This window comes from Amblyomma maculatum, chromosome 10 (genome assembly GCF_055883805.1).
Source record: "Amblyomma maculatum isolate TAMU_Amacu chromosome 10, ASM5588380v1, whole genome shotgun sequence".
NCBI classification, from domain to species: Eukaryota; Metazoa; Arthropoda; class Arachnida; order Ixodida; family Ixodidae; genus Amblyomma; species Amblyomma maculatum.
The window spans coordinates 84,792,178-84,807,584 of record NC_139353.1 but is presented as its reverse complement, the minus strand read 5'-3'; the positions used below and the strand labels follow the sequence as shown (position 1 = coordinate 84,807,584).

Sequence of the window (15,407 nt, the reverse complement as noted above, 5' to 3'; positions counted from 1 at the left end):
GCAAATAAATCGCTAAGACGCCTTACACACAGCTTTAGGAGACTTTAGATACATCTTAAAACGCAACAAATCAACTATACATGAGTCTCTGCCACATCAAATTTTGATCCAAGCTTACTGTGTACGCTACTCCCATTCCAGTCCAACTGCACCTATTTTGCATGCCCTAAGGCCCTTCCCGCCTAAACTACAGCTCAGTTTATGCTAGTTTCCTGCCAGTCTGTTTTGTTGCTCAGTATTCATCAAAAATCCTTCAATCCTTCTTCCCCTTCTAAGTGAAGTATATTAATCGAGGCGAAGCAATTTAACATTTGGCCTTTCTTCCACTCCGGCTTAGGAACTAATTCGCGTGTGTAACTAGCTCCCCAGTAGAGTCAGTTTGTCTCAATCAACCCTCATTTTTATATTTATTTTCCGCAGTATTGGTTCTAAGCAGATAAAAACACCTATAGCATATACTTCGCTTTGTCAAACTCAAGCAGGTCAATGTGGCTGACAAAACCTTGAAATAAGGGAGTAATTACTCATTGCATCCACCCAAGCGCAGCCATACGGCTACAAAGGAAAGCTATACAGCTTTCTCAGAAACTTCGTAGTTAAAGAAAAATTCGTCGTGATCCGGAAATCGAACCCGGCATCACCACCTTTCCGGGGCAGTCGCTCTACCGACTCAGTTAACCAGGACGGTCAGCAGATCAGATGGTAGGGCGAGAGCGAATTGATCTATAACTCGAAGTGGGAATGGTGTTGGCCAAATATTTAAAGGAATCCCCCAAGGTGGAGTAGATTTGTAATAATTACTCATTGCATTCACCCAAGCGCAGCCATACGGCTACAAAGGAAAGCTATACAGCTTTCTCAGAAACTTCGTAGCTGTATAGCTTTCCTTTGTAGCCGTATGGCTGCGCTTGGGTGGATGCAATGAGTAATTACTCCCTTATTACAAATCTACTCCACCTTGGGGGATTCCCCTAAATATCTGACCAACACCATTCCCACTTCGGGTTATAGATCAATTCGCTCTCGCCCTACCGTCTGCTCTGCTGACCGTCCTGGTTAGCTCAGTCGGTAGAGCGACTGCCCCGGTAAGGCGGTGGTGCCGGGTTCGATTCCCGGATCAGGACGAATTTTTCTTTAACTACGAAGTTTCTGAGAAAGCTGTATAGCTTTCCTTTGTAGCCGTATGGCTGCGCTTGGGTGGATGCAATGAGTAATTACTCCCTTATTACAAATCTACTCCACCTTGTGGGATTCCCCTAAATATTCGACCAAAACCTTGAAAATAATCGATTTTTAGACAAGAAAAATGTAATTCTTTGTACCTGTTCCTCTCATAATCTCACTTAACCGGCTCTCTTATTCGTCGCAAAAACTCCACATTAATGTAAGGTTAACAAGAACTTACGCCACATCTCAAGTGCTTGTATTTTTCATTCCAATGCGGTGGTACAGTGAGTAGGGCGCTCGTCTTATGCACCCAAGAATACAGGTTGGAATCCAAATTGTAGCCGCCATGTCTTAATTAGGCGAAAACATGACGACAGTGTGCTGTGTGATGTCGGTGCAGGTCAAAGAAGCCAGGTGGTGGAAAAATCCACAGCACTCTATTACAGATTATCTCAGTGCCCTGAGTCACTGTGCGACACAAACCCGCATAAAATAAGCCTATTTGTAACTTCATCTGGTATTATACGTCTGGAATTTTGCAAGAACTTACCTTGCGTTTTAATGTTGCAACGACACATCGCATAATGTTGACATTAAACATTTCGTTCATAACAATAAGCATTTTTGCTTCAACATTTATGCCGTCTCCATTTTCGATTTTGCGCCACGGTTTTCTGTCTGCGTAGACGTATAATTTGTTTTTTGAATGAGGGAGGGGGTTGGAGAACTATAGTATTATGTCGGTAGTCCTTTGTTATTACACTTTTTGGTGTAATATAATTTTTTTTATAATCTTCTTTGTTTTCACCGCGACGTTTTGCAATCTACCATGTTAACTGAGTTTGTGCTTCTTATAAAAACTTTTCTCCGATCTTTCAATCTCAGGAATATGCCATTTCTTCAGCGACATTAATATGGCAATTGGCATACGTAAGGTCAAGCTCATAAGGTTCAACTTGGCGAACACTGTTCCTGCTCTACTATTGCGCGCGATCGTCTGCACGTGAGTGCATGGATAATGCGCGTGTGCTGAAATTTAATCTAGTCCCGTGAGCGTCGGTGTCACGTCGACAAAGAACATGCAAATTTGGGCAAGAGCTACACAGCTCTGCTCCCCGTGCGTATTGTGCTTTGCTCGCAAGGCCCAGGCGCCGCGCTATCCTGGGCCTGCCCTTTAGAGCATCAACTCATGAGGCACTGCAGAGCAGGTTTTGTAATTCAGCCTGGAAGCTGTGCCCCCTCGCGAGTGTCCCTGCGAATTCCAATGAACACTCCGTAGCAGTGAACCCGCCCAGCTAGGAAAAAAAGCTTTTTCTAATGCAGGGTATTTAATGTCTTCTTTATATAAACGGTGCGACGTTTTTGTCATCGCAGCTCCAGAGTGTTATTTATTGTAAGCACGCGTGAACCCAGATAAAACTTGAAATTACTAATAGCACATGCCGTGGAACAAAGGATATGGCAGACGCAAATTCTGCAAATATGCAGCGGAACGACAGTACCTTAATTAAATCTACGTATCCCCTCCAGCACAACGTAGATCCGAGCACGTTCTCCAGCAACCAATCTGAGTGATGTGATAAAAGTAGCACAAAGCAGCGGCAAGGCCGCGGATTATCAGCATTTGCACGAGTTGCAGCTTGCCATGTTATTTCCAGGGCACGGTATATACTTTGAATGAATATCGAGTGTCGCGTAAATGATTAAGGTGTGCACTGGGTATCCTTGCTGTACTTATGTCAACATCCAGTTGGAAGCGGAATAGTTCGGCAAGTAAGTTTGAAGACTTTGCCAGTTAGGCCTTCGGCCCTCTCACTGTTTATAGAGCACATTGTATCAAGTGTTTTCTTCTTGCGTGAAAAAGTGAATGAGTTTCTTCTACCGTCATTGAGGAGAGAGTGGTAGAAGCACATCCGTAATTTTGGCGCATTTTATTCAGTGTCAAGAGTTTGAAAATAATAAGGTATATCTGTGAAGTTAAGTTTTTAACAATACTGTCCACAATTCTTTTAGAGTTTATTACTCATTGCCGAGCTACTCGCCTTCTTCTGCATAAGGAGACTGAAATGTGGCAGCCTGGAGAAATTATTTGGTTTGGTTTGTGCGGTTCTTTATCCTAAAGTGACTCATGCTATGAGGGAAGACGTAGTGGAGTACTCCAAAACTTTTGAAAACCTGTCGTTATTTGTATGTGCACATTAACATTACATAGCACACGGGCGCCTTGCTCTTCCCCTAAATCGAAACAAGACCGCGGCAGCAAGGATTCGATCTCGCATTCTTGGGCACTGTAGTCGAGCGCTGTAACCATTGCACTAACTCGGAGGGGGGGGGGGGGGGGGGGGGGGGGATATGACTCAACGTGCTTCGTACGTTTTATGCGATATATGCAAGAGTGGAACCGATGAGAATAATGGTTATTGAAGGCTCCGCTCATGTCTTTGGCATACGATTGGGTTGTAGGAGGTAGTGGCTCCCGGTGAGTTCAAAGTGGGAGCCACATCAGTGTTGAAGAATATTTACCGCTCTCAGCGATACCATAATGAAGAAACCCTAGGAATGCTTAAAGCTCTTTGTATTCGTGCGTTCAGAGATTAAAGTTCGCATGCATTGAAATCTTGCTTTGAGAAATATGCGTGAATAACGTCATGATTGCAGGTCCTTTACGCAACGTTTGCTAAACTGTATCAGTGCTGTGAAGCTCTATTCCCAATTTATTTTTGTTGTTCTTTGACTTTGTCAAGAAAAGAAACACTCTGCCAGTATTTGTGCTCCCGCACAAACTCTCATGATCAGAAATTTGCTTAACAAGCCGTAACCTTTCTGCTATTTTTTATGTACATTTCATGTCTACGGCTTCCAATAAAATTCATAGCGAGAATTTCTGCTGAGCGCTCCTTTTCTAAAAAGTTTGCAGTTTCGCCTCTGGTCTAAATTATATGTCCTAAGTGCAAAAAATATTTTACAAATAGTCCGTGTGTATTCTTTGTTAAGGTTACATAAAGTAATTTTTGAATAATAATGCTAAAACTCAGATATGACGCAGACACTAGTAAGCATGGTTGTCAGGGTTAGTCACAGGTCAAGCAATATTTAGAAGAAAACTTTACAATAAAAAATTATGCTTCCCTTTTTGCAGACTTCCTAAACTAGTGAACACAAAGGAAGGACTCACCATTTGGGTGTTGAAAATATTTAAACACACCGCAGCTCATATCTTCACTTTGATAGAGTAGCTCCTCTTGGAAAAGTGGATTTGGTTGTTCGTAGATTGGTTTAGCTAATGTAGGCATCGAATCCAGAATGGAAGTCAAATATCAGATGCATTTTCATATTCCAAACCATTGTGAAAAGCATCAGGAGCTATATTCCTGGCCTTCATATTATTGGGCTGCCACTCATCACTTGAAGGTCAAGATTACTGTAGTTGCGATCTGACAGAAGATACACGTCGTCTAACTCGGGCATTGAGTACGAAATCGAGTTCGCACTTTTCACATACAATGTCACCACTGGACGTTATGAGACTTTTATAATTGCGGAAATATAATTTATCGGAAACCACAATTACTCGCGTCATTACAAGAACTCACTAATTTATAGCAAAACTATTTACAGTGCGAACGTAATTAGGGAGTAATAAAAGCCACCGCTTTTCAGGCGCAGTCACTCTACCAGCTAAGCTAACCAGGACAATTGCCATTGGGTTGTTAGTGCCTTATTGAGGGATTCTCCTAAATATTCGATCTAGTGTGAAAGTAACATTCTCATAATGACGAAAAGGTTCATTTATTCACTGAGAACTTCTGTATGGCCTAGATTCTCACATGCTATATTGAAGAAGGGATATTAATCAATAAAAGAATAAGAAAATAGAACAAGATGTTCGTCACACCAGTGACAACGTTCTATTTGCGAACGTGGCCAGCGCTAGCCGCGGTGTGTAGTAGCTTTGCATATTGAAATAAGTTTCAGTACATATGTATTTATTTTTACGTTAAAGAGTCACTACAAACTTTCAACTCAGTATGCACCTTTATGCCGACAAGGCGAACGTTTTCATTTCCATAAGTGTGATAACGTAGCCATAAGACATTTCTTCTTGAGAGCGCAGTTACTTTAACTAATTTCTTGCTTTTATTAGCGCTAAAAAATAAAAGGCTGTATTAAGGCCTTCATGCCTTACATTTTTGCAGAATATATATGCTTTCCTCAGTGATGCCGCCTTTTACACTTCTTAGTTGTTTCCCTTATGCGCAACGATCACAATGTGTATAAAAAGCGGAATCGAGGGAAAACACAATTCATGAATGTTAGCTAAACAATTTGTGGCATTTGCTTTCTTTAATTTCGCTGTTTTGGTTTCGTAAACACATGTGCGGTTTCGCATATCTAAACTGAAGGATTCCAGGCTGGCATCAGGCTGCTCAAAGATAATAAGTGAAGGCCCGACAATTCACGGTGAGGAGGGGGGGGGGGAGTAAGAGAGAGAGAGAAATATTTTAATGGCAACTGGAGATGTCTGCCTGGTGGTAAGCCTAGCATGCTACTCCTGATGAGGGTTGAGGGATGAGGGTGACAGAGTGTGGGAGGGGAAGTGGAAATAAATTAAAAAAAAAAGAGAATCGGTGTCGCACACTTTCACACGCACATAATCACACACAGATGAGTTTTAAAGGGTATTGATCAACCCTGTGTCCTTAAGAAAAGTTAACTTTCACACGCACATAATCACACACAGATGAGTTTTAAAGGGTATTAATCAACCCTGTGTCCTTCAGAAAAGTTAATAAGGCCTTGGTAGCTCGCGCAGCAGACGATCCGTCGCACCAAGGACCCAGGACATGTTCAAAGCGCAAGGTTGTGTCTTTAGGTAAGCTTAAATTATTGCGCAGTGTCCTGCGATGTGCAGTAAACCGCTGACAGGAGGTTACCAAATGGTCAAAATTTTCACACACATCACATGTAGAGCACGGAGGCCTGCTCGCGTTGCCTATTTTATGTAGGAAGTACTTTGTGTATGACACATTCAAGCGGATTCGGTGTAGAGAGTTTCGATGCCACCTGTTCAAATTGTGAGGAATTCGAAAGACGCAAGTGGGATCTATTCGGTGTAGAGGTCGATATTGATGGTTCGGGTCACACCACAGAGAGCGTTGCAATCGCCATGATTCAGTTGCTACAAGTTTTGCTGCATCTCTTCGTGAGAATGGTACTGAAATTGTCCTTGTGGAATCTTTTAGTTCTTTTGCAGCGGCGTCGGTGAAGTCGTTGCCCGCGATGCCGCAGTGAGCAGGTAACCACTGTAGCACAATGCTGTGACTCAGCTCATAGGCCTCTGTGTGTAGCTTATTTATGTCAATGACGAGCTCTTCCTGAATTCTTGATGATTTAAGCAATTGTAGTGCAGCGCGACAATCGCTGAAGATAACCCATGCTGCAGGGTGTTGTTGTAGAATATATATAATTGCGTCTCTCAGAGCTGTTAACTCAGTAGCCACAGCTGAAGTGCGATGACTGAGTGTTGCCGAGATTGTGGTGTGCATTGATGGTATCCACACGCCGATGGATGAAGAAATACCTGTGACAGAGCCATCAGTATAGATGTGGCAATGATGACTGTAGCGTGCACAGATGTGCTCAAGGGCGAAGCATTTAAGTGCGGGTCCTGGGGTGTGGGCTTTTATTTTGATGCCAGGTATAGTTGTCCAAATTTCCCATGAAGCAAACCTCCATGGCGGGAAAGATGACGGTACTGCGCGTTGATATTGCGCAGGCAGTAGATGGGAGAGTGATGTCATACTTTCCTCTGAAAACGGGTGGGTAGGTTCACGTGCAAAGCGCAGCTGGGCGCGAAGCAGCTCCTGCGGTATCAGCACGGTTACAGATAGACGTCTGCTCTCCGCCAGAGTGCCCACTGTGGAAGTGTTCTTTGGAAGACCAAGGCACACTCTCAAAGCTTTGGCCTGCATGGCTTCAAGTAGCTTAATGCTTGACTGCGAGAGGCCTTGAAGAACAGGGAGGCTGTAACGCAGCAGACCTTCACAAAGTGCTCCATAAAGCCGTAATAAGGAATCGGTAGAGCAGCCTGTTCTGGTCGTTGAGAGCATACGGAATATAGATACGTATGAGGAGAGTTTGGTCTAAAGTTGTTGAACGTGTGGTGACCATGAAAGAGACATATCAAAGGTCACACCTAGAAATTTTTGATGGTTGACATACGGTATAGGAGTGCCAGCAACTTTCAGTACATAACGGGAGAGATCACGTCGTGAAAATGAAATTGCTGCGCACTTTTCTGGAGATAAAACAAGACCTCGCTTGTTTAAAAATAATGCAATGCCAACTATTGCTTTTTGTAGCCGAGCATGCACAATGCGCCTGTTTCTTCCGGAGCACCATATGCAGATGTCATCTGCGTAAAGGGAGATTTCAACAGTAGGTGGCAAGCACCTGTCCAAACCAAGAAGAGATATATTGAAGAGGATTGGACTTAAAATCCCTACCTGAGGAACGCCACGAGACACATGATGTAAGGACGTGTCACCTTGATCCGTTGACATGTAAATGGTCCTATCACGAAGATAATCAGAAAGCCAGTTATACATTCGTCCTGCAATGCCAATTTAACGCAAGGCTGAATGAATCGCCTCGTGCGTGACATTATCAAATGTTCCTTTAACTGTAAGAGAAAACATGTATTAGACGCAAGGGTATAGGGGCCCCCTGAGTCCCCGCATTTCCCCACCGCACTCAAAAGTTCATCAATCTAACCACGACATCGGCAGCCCGGCGAGCTGCGATCTTTTGCTTCGCCTGGTATTTGGAGCGTAGTCAGGTCTCCCAGTCTTCCCAAGTCCGGAGTGGCACCCACCCGCCGGGGGGGTGGAGATGCCGGGCAGGTTAGCAGAATATGGGGCAGTGTCGCTTTAGGGGCTTGGCAGAGGGGCAGGTTGGTAGAAATGACTGATAGTGAGATAATAGGGAGGGAGTGGGGGAGGGGGGGGGGGCATATTCTTTTGCAATCGTCACCAGAGATGTTCCCTGATGGTAAAAAGGAATGTTGTGGTGGGCATCACAGCCGTTCGGCTCAGAAATGTGTAGTGAATAAGCGAAAGCATGCATACGCTCTTAGAGAAATCCCCGAGTTTCGCCTGCGCCCGGTTTCTCGGCCCTCGGGCCGAGGAGTCGGTGGCTTCGTTGCCGGGATTTCCAGGGTGCGCAGAGACCCAGATGAGCTCAGGGCGTCGGGTAGGCTGGAGGTTGGTGTGGCTAGATCATTTGATAGAGAGGTGTACCCTGATTTATCTTAAGACTGCGGTTTTGGAGTCGCTAATAATGTAGTTGGCCCTGGTATCTGTCAGAGCTATGGGGATGGTGGTCTCTTCAGCCTCTTCTGCAGGGGTACCGGGTGGCAGTTTGAAACTGAGGTCGGTATTTGGTTTGTATACTACGGCCGTAGCTGCCCGGTCATCTACAGCTGCATCCACCCAGACCGCATCCGGGGCGTCCCCGTACCACTTGTGTACTGCTTTTGCCCGTGTAGTCCTGCGGCCTTGATCCCGTAAAGGTTACATGTTTAGACGTAGCGGTTTGGCATAGAGAGATTCCCTGATGCGGGATGGAAGCGTGTGTAGTTTTGGGTCGTTCACAGGGATCCGGATGTTACGTTTGTGCACGTTTTGTCTACCTGTGGGTGTGGTAGCAAGACGTATGCATGGGGCTTGAAGGTTCGGTTCTCTAAATTCTCGTATTGTATTTTGCAGCTCGAGGGCAAACAGTTTCTCGTATCTTGTGCTCCCTGGTAGATTCAAAGCCGTTCTTGTCGCTTGCCGAATCGTGGTGTCTAGCTGCTGAGGTTCGCCTCTGTTAAGTCTAAGATGAGTAGTCGCGTAGACGGTACGATTAACTGTGTAGACGGGGGTTATGCGGAGAGTATCAGCTTCAAGCAGTTAGTGTGCCTCCCCACGACTAGTCTTATTCGTTGCGCAGTGGCGGCGAGGTTCGTTTAAGCCTTTTTAGTTTCTCTTTGTTCTTCCCGTCGTTGTGTAGATAGAGACCAAGTATACGCAGCGCGTTTACACGAGGAACGCGTCTACCCTGGATATGTTTCTAAATATTCATGTGGTAGATTCTAATTTTCGGCGACAGGGTTATGAGCCCCGATTTCGCTGGAGAACATTCGAGACTGGTGGCATATGTCGTATTAGCTCTGGCGTGCGCGTGCTATTTGTAGGTTATTTTCGATTTGTCCGTCGAACCCATGTGTTATCCAAGGAGTAATGTCGTCAGCATATTGCGTGTGCTGAAGATGGGGGATAGCTTTTCATCAGTGAGCAAGAGGAATAAGCGTTATATTTAATAATAAGGGAGATAGGACTGAGCCTTGTGGTGTTCCTATGCTTAGCAGCCTGCAGGGTTGTGTATGGATGTCGACGTCCAGCTTGGCTGTTCGGTTTTGTAAGAAGGCCTTTACGGATCCGTTTACCTTGGTACATACGTTGAGGTCCGTCAGCGATTGTAGAATGGCGCGTGTTTGACGTTATCGAAAGCTGTTTTGAGGTCAATTGCTAGAATTTCCTTCGCGTGAGCTTGCGCGCTCTGGTCGAGTAAGTCAGTAGTTTTCTTTAGTAAGGCATCCTGAGTGGAGAGCCGAGGTCGAAAGCCTAGCATAGCATGTGGGTTTTGTGAGGTTTCGTGCATGTATGCGGTAAGACGTGCTCGAAGAGTTTCCCGATGCAAGAGGTTAGCGATATGAGAGGTTAGTGATTTATTTGGGAGTGTACCGGCTTCCTAGTGATGTTTGAATAGATTTGTGAGTTATAAAGGGATCTGTTGTCGATATTTCGTAGTATGGCGTTGGTGACTCGGTCTTCCCCTGATGTGGTGTTTCGATGTTTCTTGAGAGCTGTTTGTACTTCGGCAAACGTGAACTTCGCGTTTAGCTGAGTATTAGTTGTGCCCTCATAGTGTAGTAGCCGTTGTGGCTCTCCCAGGGTGGTGTATATATTGCATCAATAGTCACGACGTGTCATCTTTGTACTGGTGAGTTAGGCGTGCGATAGTGTTAAGTTTGATTATCTTGCTCTGGGTGGGATGTAGAGAGTAGTTGTCATGCGTGGACCGTAGTAACATTTCCTCGCAAGCCTTCACATATTTTCGCCCAGTTTCGCTGGCACAACTGGATGCCATGTTCCACAATCTGTGTGGCGTGGGCTTCTATTAAATGAGCCATCTTCGTGTCTAGCGTTGGGAGGCCTTGCTATTTTGTCTTTGTTGTGTGTGTGACTCTTTATCGTGAAGGAGGCGTTGGACCAGTCCTCTAGTGTTTCCCCTGGTTCTGCGGATTGATGATGACAGTGCTCTCTAAATTTCTCCCAATTTGTAATGCGATGATTATATGTAGGCTTTTGCCATTTGGGCCCTGCGACGTTGAGCGCTATTATGTAGGAATCACTACATAGGGTGTTTGGTATTCGTTTTCATTTCAGGTACCCGAGAAGTTTCCCTGGCATTAGGTCAGGACTGGTATCCATTTGGCCGACCTCGCCCTGTCCCGAGGGCAGGTCAAAATCATTGAAGGTAGTCAGCTGTGACTGCTGTATCTGGTTGTAGGATGCTTGTCCTCTACCATGAATGCGGTTGTAGCCCAGTCTGTGTGAGCGCAATTAAAGTCTCCTCCGATCAATAAACGTGTATTTTTTGCGTCTTGAGTGGTGATTCGTATGAGGTTAGCGCAGAGCCTCGCGAAGCTGCTGGGGGATTACATCTGCTGGTTACTTTCAGAGTTGTTAGTGATACCCTCGGGGACGAAGTCTACGGTGACCTGTGCCACGCTGTGTGGAGTCTCGGATAGAATGCCGGAAAGCGCGTTTAACGTAGTTGGTGACCTCTGCTTTCTGCCTATCTGGGGCTTGTTATAAAATATAGCCTGGCATATTAGGGCTATTTGTGTGTCCTGCAGGAAGATCAAGTTTGGGGCTTATGGATATGTTGTTAACAGCTGTGTGAAGTTGTCACACTTTCGCCGTAGGCTGCAACAGTCCTAGTGCCAAAAGCGTAGCTACTCTTGGTGTCAATTGTTCGCAGACGGAGTTGAATATGGCTTCCAATTGTCGAGCTAAAGATTAAAATCGCTCCTCCATCTGCTGTCAAAATTGATCGTTTTTTTCTGCAGTTCTGCTTCGAGTTGAGCTTCCAGCACTTCTACTGCAGTCTTTTGTGGTTCTTGTTCTATGTGCTTTTTGGCGGGGATGTCAGTGGGGAAGGATTCCGGTGGTTTCCGAGGTGAAATCTGAGTGGGCTGTCAAGGGGGAAGGGGGTAGGGGGAGTGGAGGGATGAGAAATGCGGTGGGGGGGGGGGGGTAAGCTGGTGTTGACAGCGGCTTACCACTTCCCGTAGGTGAGGCAGCTCTTATTCTTGGAGTGCCTGGGTACGGGCGACCCTGTCTGCCCATCTGAAGTCTGCTCTTAGTCCGTCTCGTTTGCGCCGGGGCGTGGCTGCTCGGCTATGTGAAGAGCTTCTCTCCCTTGCGCTGTTTTCTCTGCGCGATCTCTCAGTTGGCGGGTCCTTGGCTTTGGTCCTGATTGGACGCTGCTTTGTCTGGGCATCTCCCTGTCAGAATGAGTTGGGCTCCTCCCTCAAGGATGCATGTTGGCATCCACATGCTTCTCTTCTTCTCCGGATGGCCGTCGCCGCATCTTAGACATCGGGTTTGTCTTGGCTTTATGTACACGTCGTATCGGTGTCCAGGGTGTCGACAGTTGGTGCATCCTTCTGGCTTGGCCGATATAGGGGTCAATGTGCACCACTCCAAAGTATACAATCTTCCTAGGATATGGTCCCCGGCCGGGCGAATTTGATTATTATAAATTTAGGGCGCCCCATGCGTCTGGCTGCGACAACCTTTTCGGAGGGGTTTCGGCATTGCAGTGTCAATTATTCCTGATTCTGGGGGGGGGGGGGGGGGGGCTTCGTCCCAATACGCATTGCTAATGACCCCCGTGTGGCATCGGCGCCCGGGGCGAGGTATGTTGCCGTGGCATATTCTTTTCCTTGCTGATCGTCTTAACTTGTACAAGCTTCATTTTCAGTTCAGAGCCTTCCGTGGCCATTGTGCAGGTGTTGTTGCAGGGATGGATGCGGAGCTTCAGCTGGTAGTTGGGTAGGAGGTCTACATGGCGCACACTATGCGAAAAAAGACCTGCAGTTGCAGTTCTTGAAGGTAAAGTCCTCCATGAGATCTGAACACAACTTTATACGCCTGTAGCGGAAGCTGTGCCATCCGCCGATGGCGAGAAAGCGCACGGCGCGTCTCTCGCAGAGGCGCTCCTTTAAGCTGGTATGCAAGGTACGATGTGGTATTCCACTGGATCGGTAAACCATTGGTCCCGTCATCAGAATAACAATTTTGCTGCTGTGCCCCATTCGATCGACGATAGATACTAATGATGTTCGTTCATTCCTTAGAGTTATATTCCACTCTATGAAGGGTCTCAACCTCGACTTGCACGTGCATCTTCAAGGGAGCTCGCTGGCGGAGGGGGCCGCCGCAGCCAGGCAAGCGGGGCTCGCTGGGCCGGGTACGTGCCGGTAATTTACCGGCAAGATCGTCTGCACAGCCGCTGTAGCGCGATCATGGTCAGACGCAGACGGTCTTTCGCGAACTGGGACCCCTCTTTGGGCGTCGAGTCGAGGTGGCGAGGAGAGCCACCGGAGCTCTCGAAAAGATTTCTGCTCTCCTTGGGTGCTCAGAGGGTTTCATGGTGAGGTATATGATGCACGAAGGCGACAGTTCTCATCTTGGGAGCAAGTTGTATTAAATAAATAAGATGCTCTTCAGAGCCAGGTCCATGGCTCAGACGATATGCCTATTGCGGTTGTAACTTCGGTATTCGGTGTTTTATCAACAAATTTTATGAAGCAGCTTGAAAAGTACGCTGCTCCAAATATGCCCAATTCTAGATCTCGCTCATTCAAAAAATAATAATAAAATATGCATATATTTCCCACAGAACATATGTGCATACACAAGAGGAGCGAAGAAAAAAAAGGAAAGCGTTTCTGCAGTCAAAAAGGAATCCCTCTCACGAAGTTTCATGTCGGCTACTTCGATTAAGACTGAAGTATGCATTACTGCTGAAGTACCATCGATGCTAACAATAATCTTTCAAATTGGGCTTATCATGTGTTAATTCGTTGAAGGTCATATGCCTAAACGTTTACCTCCCACTGTTTTGTATATTGAGATGAGAATTATGAATCAAGAGCAAACTTCAGCATCGAAAAACGGCTTAAAAAAGGTGTCGGAACAAACCGATGTGACCCGAAACGAAAGAAGGAAAGCACGTTGGATAGTACACTACAGCTCTGGATATTTCTTGAAATACAATTGGCACACATCTTCCTTATGGTGCTTCATTTTGCTTAAAACAATGGTTTGAAGTGCCTGGCATAATGGGATCAGCCGAGCAGTCCTCCGAAGAAGGGGCTTCTTCTGCTTCTGCTTATTCTTCATCTCAACCCCACAGTGTTGGTCAGTGTTGTGAAAGAGGTCATCTCACCAGATATCGCTCTATATTTTGTAGCTTTTTGATGACCCCGTGCTTGATGACCCTATATGCTTTCTACAGTTGAAAGTGAACTTTATACTTGCCCAAATATTATCCACATGGATCGGATGTGGGTGGTAATAGGGTCGTCCTTAGCCTTTGTTGCAACATGGTATCTTCAAGAACCCGAGCTTGTATAATTTATTCAAAATACCATTTTATTCTCAGCAGCACAGAGACAATATATTTGTAGTAATGTAGGATACGATATGCTCAGGTTCATTCTACGGCAACACAGATCGCCATATTTGTCCTGTTGTTTCAGAGTTGTTTTTGTGATGATAAGATGGGCTGTAGTGAACAAACGGCGAGGTCTATTTCGGGATCAAATCGAGCGGGCGAAGTTTCAAGTTGTCCTTTCGTCTTTCCACAATATTGCATTGTAAGGTGGAACAGATGCTCCTGTGTCTTGTTTAATACTTTCATCCATTTACATGCGTGGGGCACAGATAATAAGCATTTATTTATTGTTCATATTGTTACGGAGCACAGTATCGAGATGACGACGACGCGCTGGTGTGGTGTTGTGAAGAAGACGACGCTCGGGCTAAGCTGGGTTCGTTCTGGTGGCGAGTGCTTCTGACAGTCAACTAGCGGTAACCGCTTTGTACATTTTCTTTAACATTTGGTGGAGGATTGCTGGAAGTGCGACCGTAGCAAACCTACCCTCTTCTGCAAATTGACGACGCGGTTGACTGCTTGCATGGTGCCAGCTATTTTTCTTCCATCGACATGCGTTCAGGCTACTGGCAAATTGCCGTCGACGAACGGGATCGCGAGAAAATCGCATTTGTTACCCCCGACGGACTCTATCAATTCAAGGTAATGCCATTTGGACTCTGTAATGCTACTGCGACATTCGAGCGCATGATGGATTCGCTCCTCCGTGGCTTCAAGTGGACAACATGTTTATGCTATTCAGATGACGTCGTCGTTTTCTCTTCCACGTTCGCAACCCACTTTGATCGACTTTCTACAGTCCTGGCCGTCTTTCGCGGCGCCGGTCTTCAACTGAACGCCAAAAAATGCAGCTTCGGTCGGCGCCAAATCAAAGTCCTGGGTCATTTGGTTGATGCAAATGGTGTGCAGCCCGACCCTGACAAAGTTCGAGCCGTGCGCGAGTTCCCTACCCCGCGTAGCTCAAGTGACGTGCGAAGCTTCCTCGGCCTTTGCTCCTATTCCGCCGCTTTATTCGGAACTTCGCAGACATCGCACGTCCGCTTACCTCTCTTCTGAAAAAAAAACGCACCTTTCACATGGGGTTGTGACCAAGCCTATGCCTTCACGACGCTTATTTCCGCCCTCACTACACAACCTGTTCTGGCGCACTTCGATCCTTCTGCACCTACCGAACTGCGCACCGACGCTAGCGGCCATTGTATTGGTGCCATCCTAGCCCAGTCCCAGCATGGGTCCTCCCGCGTCATTGCTTATGCCAGCCGCCTGCTTTCGTCCTCTGAGCGCAATTATTCAATTACAGAGCGGGAATGCCTTGCACTTGTTTGGACGCTGACCAAATTCCGCCCTTATATATTTGGGTGGTCCTTCTGTGTAGTGACAGACCACCATGCTTTGTGTTGGCTGTCCTCACTTAAGGACCCCACTGGCAGTTTAAGTCATTGGGCCTT

The 15,407-nt window shown here is 46.2% G+C and overlaps 1 protein-coding gene and 1 non-coding gene across 3 annotated transcripts in view; one reads left to right on the top strand and one right to left on the bottom strand.

Moving 5' to 3' along the window:
• Positions 1-15,407, bottom strand: part of LOC146176926 (uncharacterized) — a 40,787-nt gene that overhangs the window by 691 nt on the left and 24,689 nt on the right. Inside the window, exons 4-5 of one of the 2 annotated variants that reach the window (XM_084583040.1) lie at positions 4,343-4,447; positions 1,673-1,845 (exon numbers count right to left, since the gene is read on the bottom strand). In XM_084583040.1, the coding sequence (XP_084439166.1) occupies positions 1,688-1,845; positions 4,343-4,447 (263 nt within the window). In that variant the 3' untranslated portion in view covers positions 1,673-1,687. Of the gene's footprint in view, positions 1-1,672; positions 1,846-4,342; positions 4,448-15,407 lie in introns of those variants that run through there. The other variant, XM_084583039.1, reaches the window with a different exon arrangement.
• Positions 1,051-1,124, top strand: TRNAT-GGU (transfer RNA threonine (anticodon GGU)). The gene has a single exon. It is a non-coding gene; the product is annotated as a tRNA-Thr (tRNA).